The sequence below is a fragment of the Lissotriton vulgaris genome, chromosome 9 (genome assembly GCF_964263255.1).
Source record: "Lissotriton vulgaris chromosome 9, aLisVul1.2, whole genome shotgun sequence".
Classification (NCBI taxonomy): domain Eukaryota; kingdom Metazoa; phylum Chordata; class Amphibia; order Caudata; family Salamandridae; genus Lissotriton; species Lissotriton vulgaris.
Genome location: NC_141697.1, coordinates 274,521,155 through 274,539,527, shown reverse-complemented (window position 1 = coordinate 274,539,527; position 18,373 = coordinate 274,521,155). Strand labels below are relative to the sequence as shown.

General features: G+C 46.4%; 1 protein-coding gene across 2 annotated transcripts in view; it reads left to right on the top strand.

Moving 5' to 3' along the window:
- VIPAS39 (VPS33B interacting protein, apical-basolateral polarity regulator, spe-39 homolog) overlaps nt 1-18,373 on the top strand; it is a 309,783-nt gene that overhangs the window by 235,756 nt on the left and 55,654 nt on the right. For both annotated transcript variants that reach the window (XM_086937557.1, XM_086937558.1), the window contains exon 14: nt 6,509-6,643. In XM_086937557.1, coding sequence (XP_086793683.1) covers nt 6,509-6,643 — 135 coding nt within the window. The remainder of the gene's footprint in view (nt 1-6,508; nt 6,644-18,373) is intronic.

Genomic DNA, 18,373 nt, shown 5'->3' with positions numbered 1-18,373 from the left:
CACACCCACTGACTAATCATGCAAACTCAGCATCATACTGGACTCCTCGCTGACTCAGGAACCGCCAGATCAACGCTGTTTCCTCATCATGTTTCAACACGCTCCACAAGTTCCAAAATACCTTCAGATGGATCCCCACTGAATCCAGAAAGATTGTCACCCACGCCCTCATCAGCAGCAGATTCGACTACGGCAACACACTCTACCCTGGCATCGCCCAGAAACTCCTCCAGAAGCTCTAGAACGTTCGAAACACTACAGCCAGACTAGTCCTAAGCATTGCCAGCCGCAGCCATATCATATAAACACCTGCGTGAACTCCACTGGCTCCCAGTCAACAAAAGAATAACCTTCAAGCTCCTCACCCATTTATACAAGGCCCTCCACAACGCCGGACCAGCATACCTCTCATTCCACGCACCCAACAGACACCTCAGCTCTGCACAACTGTCACCGTCCCATGGATCCACGGGAGCAAACCCGAAGGAAGATCCTTCTCCTATCTTGCAGCCAAGACCTGGAACTCCATGCTCCTCCACCTCAGGCAATCCCCATCACTGTTCCAATTTAGGAAGGACCTCAAGACCTGGTTCTTCGAATAAACCACAGATCTGCAGCCCCTGGGAAATCACAGTATGGTGAGGTTTAGCATTAAATAATAGTTTATCTGTGCCAGAAAAAACACTTTTCTTATTCAGACGTTTCAACACCATTCATTGCCCTAGATATATTTGCTGAGAGCTGTGTCCATAGACTTGATAATCTAGCAGGATTCCTATAGGGAGAGTTTACAAACACAGCAGAATTTTGAGTAAACACCCATCTTAACAAACACTATCCAGCCCATAATTTTTGTCTCACAAATTGTGCAACCTGGACAGTTTCTCAAGCACATACCTAGCTACTCAGTTTTTTACAGCATAATTATGAAACACTCCCTTATTGCTGATTAGTGTAATCTGCTGCTAGTGGAGCCGGTCACCAGTCCATTACCTTTGCATCTTTTTTGGATGTTGTAAAATGTCCCCCATTCTCCAGAACTCTGTCTTTTCAACTCGGTTTGCACAACTTGTTGTTTCTGCTAATTTCAGAACCATCAGAAATATTGCAGGCTGCCAATACGTTGCCTCTTGTTTGCTAATGTTAATGTTATTTGTATTTGTAAAGGGCAAACTGATACCCGAAGGTGTCCTGGCGCTATGAGAAGACCTGCTGTGAGCTGGGCGTGGGGATAGCCAGTTAGATTGCGAAAAGCCACGTTTTCAGTGCCCTTCTGAAGGGCAGGAGGTTAGGAATATTTCTAATGTTCAGTGGTAGTGAGTTCCACGATTTTGCTGCATTGATCCTGAAGCTCCTTCCGCCCCAGTTAGCTTTTTTTACTCAAGGGATGCTGATGAGTTTTTGGTCAGCTGATCGTGATACTCTGTTGGGCTTATACCAGGTAAAGCGTTGTTGAAGAAAATGTGGTCCTATGCCATGAAGAGCTTTAAATACAAGCCAGAGTGACTTGAATTTAGTACGATTACTGACAGTGAGCCAGTGAAGTTGTTTTATTTTGGTTGTGATGGATTTGTATTTTGGAGTGGCTGTTAGGAGTCTGGCGGCTGCATTTTGCAAAACCAAAACTACAACCAAAATGCCAATACTGATAACAATTGAATAAATGGTGCAAAGATGCTCAAACTATGCATCCATAAGCTCTTCAGTAGCCTTTATTTCAATATCAAAATTTCTTATTTGCTTATAACATAAGGGAAACATACTGGTACATACAATACATCAAAAACATATAAAAGATTTCTTTATTACATTACTGACTTCAATATATTACCACATCATGTGCAATCAAACTCTCACATTCACTCCATCTTCCTTCAGTCACTCCAACTCCATTCAATCACCATACTCACTACACACCACAATAGTCCTCTGGGCCAATATAACTTTTTCCACACTTGTGGAAAGGCCCTACCACCAACCAAACAAAACAATAGTAAATTCAAATTTTGTGATGCACGTTTACAAAATAATAATCACAACAATTTGAATTTTTAGACATAAGATTATGTTCAAAAAGTGCACCAGAAAGGCCACAAGTTTATAATAATTGTTTGGTAGTCAAAAACAAAAGGTCTACGAGTTTCAAACCCCCAATGGATACCAGGGTTCTCATCAGGACCAAGCACCACTATTTTAAGAGAAACCATATTCGTGGACTTCCCGCAAAGTTGGACTAATTGTGTGATTCTAAAAAAAAGCACCAAAAAAACCAATTGATAAAATTCCAGAACTTGTAAACTGTAATTGTCTTGAAATCAACACGCTCCCAGGATCCTAATAGACATTCAACTTCTGAGTCCAGCGTTTTAAAACAAGTTCACGCTCGCTCTGCTCTCCCTCGCTGTTCAGTCTTCAACAGCTCCAGTCAGCTCAACAAGTTGCCGTCTTTACTCCGCCATAACTCCCGTAATTATTTCCGGGCATTTTGCAGCATATGCAGTTTGTTCATTGATGCTTTATGAACTGTAAGGTAAAGACTGTTACAATAGTCTAGTCTAGACATTATGAGGGCAGATACTAAAGTTTGTTGTGCATCCTTGGGCAGCAGGGGCATGATTATTTTGCACGACTTAAGGATGTACGAGGTGGTGGAGGCAGCCTGGTTTATTTGGTCCCTAAAACTAATTTCTTCATCGATCAAGATTCCAAGGTTCTTGACCTGTTTTATAGGGAAAGGTAAAGGTCCCATCTCATCTGGCCAACAGCTAGGGGTTCAAAAGGTGGGGTCATTTCCAAAGAGAACCACCTCCGTTTTACCGGATTTGAGCTTCAAACAGTTCTGGAACATCCAGTCTCCTACTGCTTTCATACATTCCTTCAGCCTTGTTGCGGTTTCGTGTAGGTTCTCCGGTAGTAGAGTCACAACGATTTGGGTGTCATCCGCGTATGATGTTAAGGCAAACCCAAAGCTTTGAATTAGGGGAGCTAAAGATGATACATAAACATTGAACAACGTTGGGCTTAGTGATGAACCCTGTGGCACAACACACGGCAGGGAAAAAGATTTGGCTTTAAATCCATCTAGTGTCACAGTTTGGGTTCTATCTGTGAGAAATGATTCAAGAAGCCTCCATGCGTTGTTCTTGATCCCTAACTTGTCCAACCGGTCCATCAGCAACTTGTGATGGACCGTGTCGAAAGCCGCAGATAATTTCAGCATAATCAGTACTGATCCCCCCCCGTGATCCAGTGGACTTCAGGAGTGCCGTGTCTGTGCTGTGGGCCTCTCTAAACCCATATTGGGTTGGGTCAAGGGCCTGTGAGTCCTGTAGAAACCTGTTCAGTTGGGAATTCAGGCTACTTTCTAAGAGTTTTGCGGGGAAGGGTAGCCTAGAAATAGGTCTAAAATTATTGGGTTCACCTGCGTCCAAATTCGTCTTTTTTAGGAGAGGTAAGATGGATGCATGTTTCCAATACTTGGGGAAATATCTCTCTTGGTAAATGCTGTTAAAGATGTTGGTCAATTGTGTTGCAATGGGCCCAGCTGCCATTTTTACAACTGAGCATGGACACGGATCTGTTGAGGAGCCTGATTTAGCTTTATTCAGTAGTTTGAGAGTATCCGCTACCTCTAAGTTGGAAAAAGAGTTGAGATTAGGCATATCGGAATTAGTAGCCTGCCAACCGTCATTAAGACTGGTGCTATGGTCAGACGACGAAAATGTTTGGAAAATGTTGTTGACTTTGTCAAAGAAGCTTTGAGCCATTTTGTTACAGAGCTCCTGACTAGCCACTGTTGGAGGAGTCTGAGGATGAGCCAAAGATTTTACAATTTTAAAAAGTTCTTTGGGGGAATTTTTTACAGAAGCAATTTTGTTGCTAAAAATTCTTGCTTTGAGCTTTTAAGAAGTTGTTTATAGAGTGACAGCCCTGCTTTGTATTCCTTTATCATTTCCTTTATAGCCCCCCCTCCATATTCTTTCCAGCCGTTTGCAGGCCAGTTTTTGGTCCTTCAACTCCTTTGAATACCATGGGGCTGAGGGATGTTGTCTGGTATGGCTGAGGCTTTTTAAAGGGGCTAACTTATTCTCTACAGGTTCCAGCCATTTAGTGTAAGCTCTGGTGGCGTCATCTAGATTGCTGGGAATGGGGGTGATGGAGTCAGAGTTTGAACTAGATCCTCCTCTTTTATCTTGTTCCAGGCTCTATTCTTGGTGTAGCTAACGGCTAAATTCTGCATTTTGCAGTCCGGTATTGAAAGCTCAAAGAAAATTGCTGAGTGATCAGACCAGACTAATGGCAGAATTTTAGTTGTTGAGATTTGGAGACTGTTAGAGAAAATGCCATCTAGGGTGTGACCAGCTAGATGAGTGGCGCCCTTCACCAGTTGCTCTAGGTTACCCCCTCTCATGAAGTCAAGTAAGTTAGAGGTATCAGGATCCAGGGGTAGTTCTAGATGGTAGTTAAAGTCGCCTAGAATGGTATAGGAGTCAGAGCAAATACCACTTTCTATTATACTATTAATTTGTGTTGGAAAAGGGCCTTTCGGGCCTGCTGCTCTATAGAGGAAGGTGCCTCTAAAAGTATAATGATGGGATAATTTGAGGCAAAATTCGAGTGCTTCACAGTCTTCTAAAGTATGGTCCTGGCTGGAGTGCAATCCGTCATTCCATTTTAGACTATCTCACTTGTTGTAGGAAGGGAGCGGTAAACCTGCTAAACTTTGTTTACCCACACAAATTCTGAGCTGGGTGTTTAAAATTAACAACGTCCTAAATACTAGTGTTTTACCTCATATGGATTAAAAACAGACTGTATCTTTAACAATTGAGGAAGAAACTCAAAAGAACTGCACCTTCAGTATACACATTGTGGTATTTTGGAGAACATTCGAGGTTTTAACTAGTTAGCGGTCCTGTAGAAGGTGGAGTAAAGGTCAAGAAGCCACCAACGCTCTGTGTCGACATAATACCCTCTTTTAGTATCCAGATTGTATATAATGTTTCATGTATTTCTAATTGAAAAATGTTATTCATGTATCTAGCTCAATTATTGACAACCATATGAGTACTCGTTTTTATGTACATTCCATTAAATATTGATTTGTGAGATTTTACATTTTGTGGTTGATATTGAAGCTGCATTTGTTGTTGGAAACTATTTGTATTTGTTTGTTTGAATTTGTAGAAGAAGTCACTCTCCAAGTTTTTGATGATTGACCCCTATACTCCATTCTTCAAGTCTCATTTTTCACAGGTCTAATAATAGTGCAATCTCCAGAGTAAAGAAGGTGCAAGATAATGGGCAACATTGCCTTGTGTCCAAGCGTAATCAAAATATGGGTGTTGACTGTCCGCTGTATTTGGGAAATATCTATTTATACACGCTATAGCATAGCTTCACAATATCTAGGAGCGGGCCATGGTTTTGTTGGAAGCCAAACTAGTAAAACAGTAGTTTTCAGAGTTGGCAGTGTGATTGTCAAATCAACCGTTGGTTTTATTATGCTGTTTTTCATCCCTTTACCCCATGCCAGTTTAGAAAACTGCTGAAAAATCATTTGTTCCAGTTGCAGTTTTAAGCTTTCTCTTTATAGTTCACATTCTGAATAATTGTATTCCGTGGCTGGTTAGTTGTAATACTTATGAAAATTGTTGCTAATTTTGGTAATACTCATTCTTTGTAACAATGTAATTTAAATTCATTAAATACTCAGTTGTTATTTTATGAAAATTCATTAAGCCTTCATTCTTCGCCCTACAAATGAGTAAGATAGCCAAGCACTTTCTGAACTGGAAACAGAGAAATGTATGTTATTATAATCTAAATTTTTGACACTAATGATATCCTCTTCGTAAGAATAAGCATTTAAGTCAGCACTATCCAATATATATTTTAAATATTTTTTTTAATTGATTACTACAACATATAAAACATCTGACTACCACGTGAAGTCTTCAACGCATACGCTCCTCATCACCGAAATAGTTATCAGAATTTCAATATGTATCCTGCAGGTTTAGAGATACATCTCAAGAGCGGCTGAACAAACCTTTCAATTGTCAGCATAAAGCACACACACACAATGTTAATACTGCTGCACAGAAGACCTCTGCACGTTTTGTCATCCATTGAAGGAGTGACCTTACACCTTCTGGCTGCATGTTTCCGGACACCTGGCATTTTCCAGTTTGCCTGGTCAGCTGCTGGAGACACCCTCCTTAGGAATTGCCGAATTGCTGTCCACTGTTATTTGTTAAACAGAGCAGTAACAAACTTGAAATTCGGTTCTTCTTTAAGAGGTAAGATTATGGGGTCCTCTGATTGACCATGCATAACAGCGTCTTGCTAATGGACACAAGAATGGCTTATTTGCACTTCAATCTTGTCTCGAGAATGGAGTACAGGAGCATATTGATGTTTTATCTTTGGCACACCCCCTATGTAGCAGATAGTACAAGAAACAAAAAGTAAATTCACAAATTTCTTTTTTGGGTTATATTTTCAGGCAAATGACAAACGTATAGAAGCTTCTGGGCAGGATGAAATCTTCCGTAAGCTTCCAAGAAAGACGTCCATTCTCTTCATGCCTCTTGTGACCACGCTGTTTTACTCCTGCTTATACCACTACACAGAAGGGGAGGTAAGCTCTGCTCCTGATACTACACTGCCAGCTGACAGTGATATAAGAATTGAAAGTATCACTCATCCTCTCGGACTGACAAGGGAGAAAAGTGAGCCTGGGGTAAGCCTTTTCAGGGAATGAAAGAAGTGTGATACTATAGTAAGTCACTGTATGAAGAGGGGGTTTGAACCAACGCCTGTGACTTAGGACCTAGTACACAGTGAAAGGAGGGGAGGCTTTTGGGATCATATTATTATACTGAGATGAAGTAAGTATCTGTATCTGGGGTAAAAATGCCCCTGTACTGCAAGCAATGCAAGATTTGAACAAAATGAAAGTAACTACTGTAGACCTGAAGATGAAGGAATGTTTGTAGGAATATTCAATTATATGACGTGGGAGGAGCATACTGATGCATGGAATATTCCTCTGTAGCACTGGTGAAAAACAGAAACAATGAAACATAATTTCTGGTGGTGAATAATGACTGGCTATAGAAGTTTGTATAGAGTTACAGAGGAATGCCCAGCTTTTTTTTTTATTAAAGACCTTTATTCTTCATGAAACATAGCATGCATTGCATATCCCACAATCTCGTATGTTTAGTCAAAACAGCGCAACTTATCTGCATAGCATAATTATGTTGGACACAGCCATTTAGCCGGCATCCCGGGGGCCCGGCGGCGTACAATGCAGCAGACATGCAGAGTCAACAGTGCTTAGTCGCATCCATGCAGTAGAATATATAGGCCCATGAGTGTTTGCAAGTATCTGATTTTCACTCGTGCCCAAAACCTTAGGTATATGAAAAAAGGTCTAGAAACAAACTAGCTACCCCAACCAACCCTTGCCCTCCCCCGTGTGCCAGCAATGATGTTCCTAGTAGTGTACTCTAATCAGTACTATCGGCAAGTTCATACGTCACCACCTACAGCTATCACCCCGGGATCCCTGCTCCTTGATCTAGGTTGCCTGGAAGGGACTCTACATGTGCTATTACCAAGTACCCCCCCCCCCTCCCGCAGCCCCCTCCGAAAGAAACTACGTCAACTGTTCCACCTGACCCTCTGGGGATTCCAGGAGGTCCAGTGCCTCGTTGCCATCCGAGTTCTCCTCCTCACTCTGCTGTATGTATGCCTGGTAGAGGCCCCAGAAATTTTTGGGCCTGCTCCTAGGGGGGAGTAGTTCACTATAAAGTTCTGACTGAGTGCAACAGTAGAGTAAATCACCCGCCTATCTCTTCTTGGTGGTAAGTGGTCCCTTCATCCAACACTGGGCAACTACCCTTCTGGCCACCAGTAGTGCCATATCTACAAGTCGACGCTGGGAAGACGGAAGTGGCTTAGAGTACCCCAGAAGCGCCAACGCCTGACCAATAGTCAACTCCGAGCCCAGAATCGTGTTGAGCTCTGAGAAAACCTCCGCCCAAAATCTCTGGATTCCAGGGCAATACCACGCCATGTGGATAAAATCTGCAACCGGCGTGTGGCAGCGGTCGCACTCCGCCGACAGCCTGAGTCTGTATCGGTGCAGCCTCTCCGGTGTATAGTATACCCACTGTAGAAACTTAAAGTGCACTAGTCTATGCCTTCCATTAAGGGAAAGTCTTCTCGTGCTAGAGCAGCAGTATCTCCACATGTCGTCATCGATCGGCAGCTGCAAATCTCTTTGCCACTCCTCTCTAGCTTTGGAATGCTGGATCTGTTGGTGTGCAACGCCCAGCTTGTTCAGGTTGGAGATTAGTTTTTCCCTAAGTGGACCCCGCCACAGTGCCCAGTCGATCTGCATTTGCGGCGAATACAAGAATCTACAGTCTCGCGCACGGGTCAACGTGTGCCATGCATGATTGGTAGACTTGAGGGAGTCTAGTTGGCCAATGGCACGGTCCTCCGGGAGACAGACGGTGGCCGGAAGGGGGGGAGGCTCCGCAAACAAGCGTTCTAAAGTCACATGTGGTATGCGCTGGTCCCCATGGATCCACGAGTGTAAATGGGCTGCTTGCGCAATACGGTAATATCTTTCCATATCAGGGGCCCCCAGCCCCCCCATTTCACAAGGGAGCAGCAGCGTCGTCCACTTAACTCTAGGCTGTTTACCCCCCCATGCCAGCCTGGTAAGCACCTGCGTAAGCTGTTTGAAGAAAGCCTTTGACAGGACCACCGGTATATTGTTGAAGAGGAATAGGAACCTAGGCAGTACTATCATTTTCATGATGGCTATTCTGCCCATTAGGGACAGCGGTAGTTTACACCATGCGTCCACATCCTCTACCAGTCTAGCGTACGCTACGCCATAATTTTCCCTAACTAAAACATCCGGGTCAGTGTGTAGATGTATGCCTAGGTATCTGACTGAATCAGTGGTCCATTTCAGGGGGTACTCCATGTCAAAGGGCTGAGTCACGGGCGTCAGTGGGAAGGCAATTGACTTATCCCAGTTCACTTTCAGCTCGGAGAGAGCGCCAAAACGCACGACCTCTCGCAGAACGGCTGAGAGGTTCGTTTCCGGATCGCGGACGTATAGGAGAGTATCATCAGCATACGTTGAGATGCCTATTTTATACGTTGGAAAACTAATACCTTCCAAGCTGTGATATTCTCTGATTGCACAAGCCAACGGCTCCGCCACCAGCGCATATAGAAGGGGCGAAAGAGGACATCCCTGTGTGGTGCCTCTGCTGATATCAAACGGGTCCGTTACTCTATCCCCTATCTTCAGCCTCGCTGTGGGCCGGTAGTACAAGGCCCCCAGCATCTGCAAGAATGGTTCTCCCAAACCCAACTTCCTAAGGACTCTGATCATGAAAGGCCACTCCACAGAGTCGAAGGCCTTTTCCATATCCAGGAAAACTGTTAAGGCAGTGTTTTCCTGACGCACGTGTTGCATAGTCCCTAGCACTGTGCGGATATTATATGTCAGGTTCCTATTGGGAACGAAACCAGCCTGTTCAGGAGCCACCAGGTCCGGTACTAGGAGCGCCAACAGTGTGGCCAGTACTTTAGCAAAGATTTTTGCGTCCACATTTAACAGGGAGAGCGGCCTGTAGGAACTGTAAGAATCCGGAGGTTTCCCAGGCTTTAAGATGGTGATAAGTAGGGCCTCCCTCATTTAGTGGGGCATACTACCCTCCTCGCAGATATCATCGAAGAGGGTAATCAGGTGTGGGACCAGCTTGTCTTTAAATGACTTATAAAAGCCAACCGTCAAACCGTCCGCTCCCGGGGCACTACCCGATCGCATGCTCGCCAGTGCCTCCAATATCTCGTCCTCCTGTATGGGAGACATCAAGAATTCCCTGTCTGAATCCGGCAAAAATGGCATGGCAATATGCTCGAGGTAGTCATCGATCTCCTCCTCAACCCGCAGCGATCTGGACTTGTACAACTCAGCATAGTACTGCCTAAACGTTTGGAGGATCTCCTCCTCGTCTGAGATAACCTCACCCTCTGGCGTGAGTAGTTCGTCCACCACCAGGGGTCTCCTGGTACTGCGTATCATTCTAGCTAGAAGCGCGCCCGGTCTTTCCCCCTCCCCGTAGGTTCGCGCCGTGGCGTATTTGCCCATGTGTTGTACTTCCCTGTCGGCTAGGTCATGGTATTCCGTCAGCAGAAGTTTGATTTGGGAGTCGGCGTTAGCATCGGGGCCACCCAGTAGATGCCCCTCCAAATCGGACAGTTGGGATTCAAGCGGTTTCAAGTCACGTCTAATAGATTTAAGCACACTCGAGTGTTTGGACATCGCCATACCCTTGATGTAGGCCTTAAAAGCGTCCCACACAGTCTGAAAACTGTCAACAGTCCCCAGGTTTGTTTAAAAAAACGTGTCTATATCGTCCGCCAGTTCACCCCGGAAAGCATCATCCAGTAGGGAGTAGGGAGGGAATCTCCAGGTAAAGGGGGGAATTGTTTTCCTTGGAATCACTAAGTGCAGCAGTACTGGGGAGTGATCCGAGAGGGTACGGGGGAGCACCTCGCATCTCCTAATACTATCTATTAGAGCCTGAGACACTAGCCAGTAATCTATTCTGGTGTGGATATTGTGGAATGCAGAGTAGTGAGTGAAACCACCTTTCGTGGGTTGCTTACTTCTCCACACGTCCACCAGGTCCAATTTAATCAGTTCCGCCTTCATGTGCAAGGCCGAGGCCACTGGCCTCCGGGCAGGTCCCGCCGACCTATCCAGGTCAGGGTCAAATACAAAGTTGAAATCACCTCCCCACAGCATTCTAGAGGAAACGTGTGTTCTGCACTGTGTCGACAGCATTGTGTAGAAGTCAGGGCAATCATAATTTGGTCCGTAAACATTAACCACAAGTAAATCAAGACCCCTGCCCACACACCTAGTTATAACAAAACGACCCTCCGGGTACGACACCAGTGGTACCAGTTTTAGTTGAGAGGTAGGGCTGACCCAGGTGAGTACGCCTCTGGAGTGTGTTGTAAACTCCGCCGCCACAATGTGTCCCCCAAGTCCCCTGGCCTGCAGCATCCTGCTAGTAAGCGGAAGGTGAGTCTCCTGGAGGAGAGCAAGGTCAACATGGTGTCTATGCAAGTAACTGAGTACCTTCCGCAATTTACGGTAATCATTGAGCCCTCTCACGTTCCACGTCAACATCTTCAATTCCTGCAGATTGCGCGAGGAATTCCCTCCAATAGCATTAGTCATCCCAACAGTGACCACCATAGGGCGCAGATAGCTGTATTACCATGCCGCACGCTCTCTCTAGACTTGAAATCAGGCAACACATTGCTTAGCATTAGTTTCAAAACCCCACAGTCAAGACAGCAATTACAATCCCCAACATAGTCCCCCCCCACCCAAAGTCGGCCTCCCCCAACCTGGTCAGACAGAGCCCAGAACCACCCCCCTTCACCCCAGAAAAAACAGACTCAAACAGTCCCTTAACTGACTCTCACCAGAGCCGTAAGGCCAAAAGCACAAGGGCAGACGTTGCCAGCCAGAAGCAGTTATCCACCAGCCCACAACTACAAAGCTGACGCGCCCTTGTGCCAAGCCCCAGCTGAAATTTCAGTGCCATAAACGAGTCCCAGATCAATAAGTTCAAAGGTATTTTCTACCCCCCTTTACTCGTAATCCGGTTCCACTCAGGATCCTCTGCACCCCGATCCACCTCCCCAATTAACTTAATCTTTGGCGTGAGGCAGCAGCTCAGGTTGAGGAACCCTCCCGGCCCTCCCAAATACAGAGATAAAGCAGAGCGGTCTCACCCACCAGGGCGTCTACTGGGCTCTTCCAGGGCACAGTCCATTGGGTGCCGTCAGTGCGTAACAGCTCTACCGCTTACTGCTCAGGGTGATGCGTGAGCCAACAAGAGGGAAAGGATCCAATCATAACATAGTTATGCCCATGGCACACTGTCACTGCACGTTCATTCTTGCTCATCCATTTGCGAGGAAGCATTGGTGTCGTCTCGGTTGCTCCTCTGTCCGCTCCTGCGCTCTCTGGACCATTCCTTCAAAGATTTCTGGAGTTCCCTGGGGTCCGTAAAGAAATGCGAGTGTCCCTGTTTGTTGATCCGGAGCTTCGCAAGATACATCATGGCATAGTCCAATCCCAATTTGCGCAGCTGTTTTTTGTAAGGAGCAAATTGCCTCCTTTCCTCCTGTACTCTAGCAGTGAAGTCCGGGTAGAGTGAGATATCCATGCCTTCATACTGCAGCTTGCCTTTGTCCCTGGCCAAGCGGAGCGCCGTGTCCCTATCTCGATAGTTCAGAAGTTTCGCTATTATGGGACGGGGGAATGCGCCAGGCTTCGGTTTAGGTCCTAGGGTGCGATGGGCCCTCTCAACTATAAACATAGGTGAAGAGACCTCCTCTCCAAGTAGCACCTTCAGGAGTTTCTCCACGAAAAGCTCCATTTTGCCAGTCTTTGTGGTCTCCGCCACTCCCGTGATGCGGATGTTGGATCTCCGTGACCTCGCCTCCAAATCTTCGGACTGGTCTTGAATCATCTGCAAAAGTCTGCCAAACTGCTAACGGTCTTTGTCCCACTCCGTCTGCGCCTCCTCCGCCTCTGTCAATCGCCTTTCCGCCATTTCAAGACGTTCAGCATGCTTGTCAACACGTTCCGACATGTGATCCATGCGGTATGTCAGGGCGTCGATTTTTGTTCCAATGGTCGCTATACTGTCTTGTAGCCCTTTTTCCATGGATACCAGCAGTTCTCAGGTATCGGCGCCCACAGATCCGTCAGATGTGGCACCCCTCGGGGACGCCTCTGTAGCAGGCACCTCCGTCCCCATGGTCCGGCGCTGCTCAAAGGTGAGTTTGGCTTGCGTTCTGTCGTTTTTACCCATGGCTATTCTGCTGGACATCAAAGCGCTCTATCCCGCCGGCGCCTGCACCCAGTCAGAGCGCTCTAGTGTTGTTCCGCGTGCTTTGGTGGTCTACTCGCTCACCGCGCCTGAGACCAGTCCACACTGGTGAGCTCCCAGGAATGGGCACAGCCGCTCCTGTGATCCTGTGCCCCGCTTCACCACAATGGCGCCAAGCAGCAGTCAGCCGCGATGCTCCCCCTCCAGACACGCAGCGTCTATAATGTGTAACACAGCCCCTCTGCTCCGAACTCCTCACGCAAGGGGCCCAGCCTGGCTCAGAAACTGTCTATGTGTAGGGCTCCCACAACACCTCGAGGTCCCAGGAGTCAAGTCGCCCTCGTCAGGGCCTGCAGTATCAGTCACTGCTGTCACCACCGCAGTCAAGGTCCATAAAACCCAGCGCCGCCGCAAGGCAATCTCTGCACCCAGCCACAATCGCAGGCCGCGATCACCACCGCATTAGTTTTGCTCCAAGTGCAACCAGGCTTCAAAATGGCGGCTGCCGCGAGGGCTGGGCTCAGCAACAAGCCACTATCAGGAGCCGTCCCCACACTCACTCACTGCATCGTTCTCTAACGTGTCCTCCTGGCCGAGTGCGGGGCACAATAACGGGGTCCGCAATGGGCGCGATCCCAATCTCATGCTCCACAGAGCTGCCGGGTCCCCGCAGTTACTCACTGTTGGCGCGCGGGTCCGCAGTGAAGATCGCGGCAGGTCCCCCGCTGTGCTCGCTGATGCCGCTGTGTCCTGGGTCACACTCTTTCAGCAGGGCCCCCGCCTGCTGCGTAAGCCCGCTCGCCGCCAGTTCGTCCGCTAATGGCGGACCGAGCAGGGGAGGTCCACCAAAGTCAGTCCCCCGAGGTGCTCCCAGATCCTCAGCACGACCCTGCTCCAAAGCGGCCAGCGAGGGCTCAGCTCGCAATAAGACGCTACTTCCGAGGCACTGCCGCCTCGGGGGGGAAACACTGGCCACCACTCCGGAGTGTCCCAGTTCCGCTGAGAGGTCCGTGCCCCCGGCGCATGCAGCTCTGCTCCAGCCGCACGTTGTGTGACGTCGCTCGGCTGGCGACTCAGGACAGGCCGTGGATTCAGGCCTGGTCCGCCGCCGCCAGAGCCTTCTTTCTGGGACGTTCCGAGTTACAGTCGGACGGGCCGCCAAGTCCCCACCGCGAACTCCCGGGGGCTGCTGGGGGGTGCACAGAGTCGTTAGGGCCAGACTAGGCACTTCCTAGGAAAGTTCTGCAGGATATTAATGGGGCTAAGGCGAGGAGCCCAGCGCTCACACGTCCAACATAGACGCCGGCAAGCTCCGCCCCCCAGGAATGACCAGCTTTTAGTAACGCCATAACATAGTACAAACCTGTTGGAATGACGTGGTCATTGACAGATGAGATACCAACCTTTCACTGAATGCCAAGTCAATTGGATTTACCCTGGTCACCAACATACCCCCTCAAGGAACAATTTGGCACCATCCACTCAGAAATCAACTAGTGTTAAAACCCTCATACACCTAGATTGTGAAAACTCACTGGTCTCTGTCCACCCAGACTCCAACCTGACTCCCTTAAGGACATCCTAGGCATTGGCACACATCTCATTTAGGGCCTGTAGCAATATCACATAATGCCCATCCTGATGGCACTCCATGGGTTCCCCTCGCCGGCTCAAATCATCTTCAAAACCAGCTGCATCATATACAGAGCCATTACAACCTGCACCCCCACCTGTTTGGATGACAAGTTCACCATCTCTGATGGCTCTCGGCACATCGGCAGCCAGGACAACAGCAGACTGAAGACAAAGGAGTGTGAAAAGACCAAGTCAGGAGGCCTTTTCCATCTATTCACCCAGGATATGGAACAACATCTCCTTATTAACTAGAGCTACCCAAAACCTGCTTCAATTTGTGAAGAGTTGAAGTTCCACCTCTTTAAAGAACACTGCATCATGGTGCAGGAACTGTCCAAAACTCAGCCACCACTTCAATCGCTTCTTGACTGTATCCTTGGTTCTGAGTCTGTAACTCGCTCTGCTCCCTTCTGGCAATGTCTGTGCTACACAAAGCTATATACATATATACCACATACATACAATATTGTGTGGGGATGAAGGAACTGCACCAATGGAAAAAATCAAGATGCCAGGGAAAAAGAAACATCTGCACATACTTGGCCATATGCCACTATACTTAGTGGAAAGAAGCATGCAACTTGGAATGTACCACTAAATGTAGGGGTAAGGTGGGTTATTCTTGTGTTGCTATAATTCATTACTAACGAAGGGAAATGACCATATTTTCAAAGACTGACAGACAGTGAGATAGACAAAGAGTGTGCTGCCTATGTTGGTTAACAGAAATTAAATAAAATGCTACTCTTAAATCACCTTGATTCGTAGGTGAAGCAGTTCCTTGAAATAGTGATTTTCATTACAAAGATAATTTAAGGGACTAGCCAGATCCTTGCATTTTACTGGAAAATATTATGTTCGGAAGTGGGATGAAGAAAAGCGGCATGGGGTCCCAATGTTATGAGTGAGTTGATTAGTTTCTGCCACTCACTGTGCTGGGCAGAGTGTGCTACTCATGCTGAGCAAAAACAAAGGAAGGATATAGATCGTTTTGTTTGATGTTTGTGCCAGTGGTCTCAACTGAGGCTAATTGAATAACATATTGCAAGGTATTCCATATCACTACTGAGAAAAAAGCTTGGTTGGCTCTTTCCGGTATTGAGAATTGTAGGGAGGAGGTACTGTGGGTGAGTTACTATTGCCAAATACAACAACAACTAGAGAGAGAGGGAAGAGACAGGAAACTCTCAGTCCCCCAGGTAATTATTATAAACAACAAAAGAGTGTCGTCAGAGGAGGTTTGCGCAAAGCACAGTGAATGAGAAGAAATATAGAAATCAACCTCTAAGAGAGTCACTTAGGGATTTCTTAAGAAGCCCTCACTCACCACCCTGGGTGGTGACATGCTTCATCATCGGGCCCACCAGGAGAAGCCGAATGCCTCCCTAGTGTGCTTCAACGCCAGATTACTGCGGAGCTGGTTTTTCGTGACAATAGTGTGAACAATAAGTGAGTTAAAAAATGCCAACAAGCTATACCAGACAAAAAACTTTATTCTGTGGCTAGCCAGACATTGGTTAAAATATATGTGTCGGGAAATTTACCAACTAATGTGTTGGGTATTTTCCACTTAGAGTGGAGTCGAATAAGTGGAAAATCCCCAACTCATTAGTTGGTAAATTTCCCGACACATATATTTTAACCAATGCCTGGCTAGCCACAGAATAAAGTTTTTTTGTCTGGTATAGCTTATTGGCATTTTTTAACTCACTTATTTTTTCACACTATTGTCACGAAAAACCAGCTCCGCAGTAATCTGGCGTTGAAGCACACTAGGGAGGCATTCGGCTTCTCCTGGTGGGCCCGATGATGAAGCATGTCACCACCCAGGGTGGTGAGTGAGGGCTTCTTAACCCCTTCGCTGCTCATGACGAGCTCAGCTCGTCATGCAGTACACTGGTCGTGTGCTCATGACGAGCTAGGCTCGTCATGAATAATGGGGAAAATCACTTTTCAGCACAGGAGGGGAAACGTCTTAGCAGTCATTTGGTTAAGAAATCCCTAAGTGACTCTCTTAGAGGTTGATTTCTATATTTCTTCTCATTCACTGTGCTTTGCGCAAACCTCCTCTGACGACACTCTTTTGTTGTTTATAAGAGTTACTATTGCCTGCATAGAGTGAAATTGGCTTAGTACTGCCAAGTTCATGCATAGTGCTTGGTAAAGTAAAATGGGATACATTTCGTTGCGAAAATTTAATTTACTGACAACAGTAGCTTGATTATATTTTTAACATAGATTTTCACTTCCAAATCTTAGAAAGTTTTTGAAAGAATGCTTTGAAAGAAGGGAAATGTTGTAATTGCACTTAAGATGCTGGACTCCGTGATGAGCTTCTCCCTAGTATCACTGAATGAACCTGGCTATTGATTTCACAGGGCCAGTCAGAGACATCTAGGATAATTAGGAAGTGCTTTGATTGTTGGAAGGGTACAAACTGACTTTGATGAATGGCACTACTATTAAGCTTATGGTTGATTACTATGTGTATTAGGGATTCCCTCTGTTTGCGGCACAGTTATACAAATACAACTGGAATGATGTTCTCTTATTGCAACTCCATTCATTACATTTCCAATAGACTTCTCGTATTCCAAGTGATTCTGAAATATATTTGTTTTTTGTGGGTAATCACAGCTGACGCGTGTTTTGTTATGTTATGTGTATTTGTAAAGTGTACTATTACCCGTGAGCCTATCCTGGGACCGAGTAGGTGTGTGTGTACGCCTGCTCTACCTGTGGTTGGTTGGTTAATTGAAAAGCCAGATCTACAGATTCTTACGGAGTACACAAAAAGAGGAGGAGGTTCTGATGTGGAGATGGAGGCCGTTTCATTATTTAGGACCATTGTAAGAGAACACCCTTCCTCCTGATCTAGTTCTGTGTATGTGTGGGATGTGTGCCAGTTGGAGTCCTGTAGAGTGGAGATTTCTGGGTGTTTGGTGGAAGGAGATGCAACTGTTCAGGTACTTGGGGACTTAACTTTTGCAATGCCTTAAATATGTGTGTGAGGAGTTTGAAATTAGGGCATTTGTGTATCAGGAGCCCGTGGAGCCCCATAAGGTGTGGTGTAATATGTGTTCTGTTTAGGAGGTTGAGGATGAGTCTGGCTGCTGCGTTCTGAATGGTATGTAATCTTCTAGTGAGTTGCTTGGCAATCTCGGTATAGAGGGTGTTCTACTTCCTGGTGACTATGATGTGAGTGTCAGTTTTCCAGTGTTGCATTGGAACCATTTAAAGGTATTTCTCAGCATCTTCAGGGTGTGGAAGCAGGATGCAGTGATAGCATTTGCCTCTACGTCATTCTCCAGTTTGATGTAGATGAATATCCTGAGGTTCCTGACATAAGTGTCGGTATGTTCAGAGTTCGGCCGGCCACCAGTTAGAGTCCCATGGTGAGGTGTTCTTTCCAAAGATCACTACTTCAGTCTTGTTGGTGTTGAGCTTGAGACAGTTGGCTTTAATCCAGATGGAGATTTTGGTCAGACAGGCCGTGAACTTCTTGTATTGGGGGCCTTGTCCAAGAGGAAGAATATGAGTTGCGTTTTTAGCAGCTTTGGAAAGGATGTTGATGTTGTGTGCACGGATTGCGTTGGTCTGCAGGATCGTGTAAGAATTGAAAAGGGTGGGGCTGGGAGATGAACTTGAGGCACTCCACAGATGACTTTGTAGACTTCTGAGGAGTAAGGAGCCCAGCTGAAAGCTTGTGTTCTGACCACTAAGTAGGTGTCTATCCAGCGGAGCAGGTCTTTGAATGCCAATTTCAAGCAGACACCTCA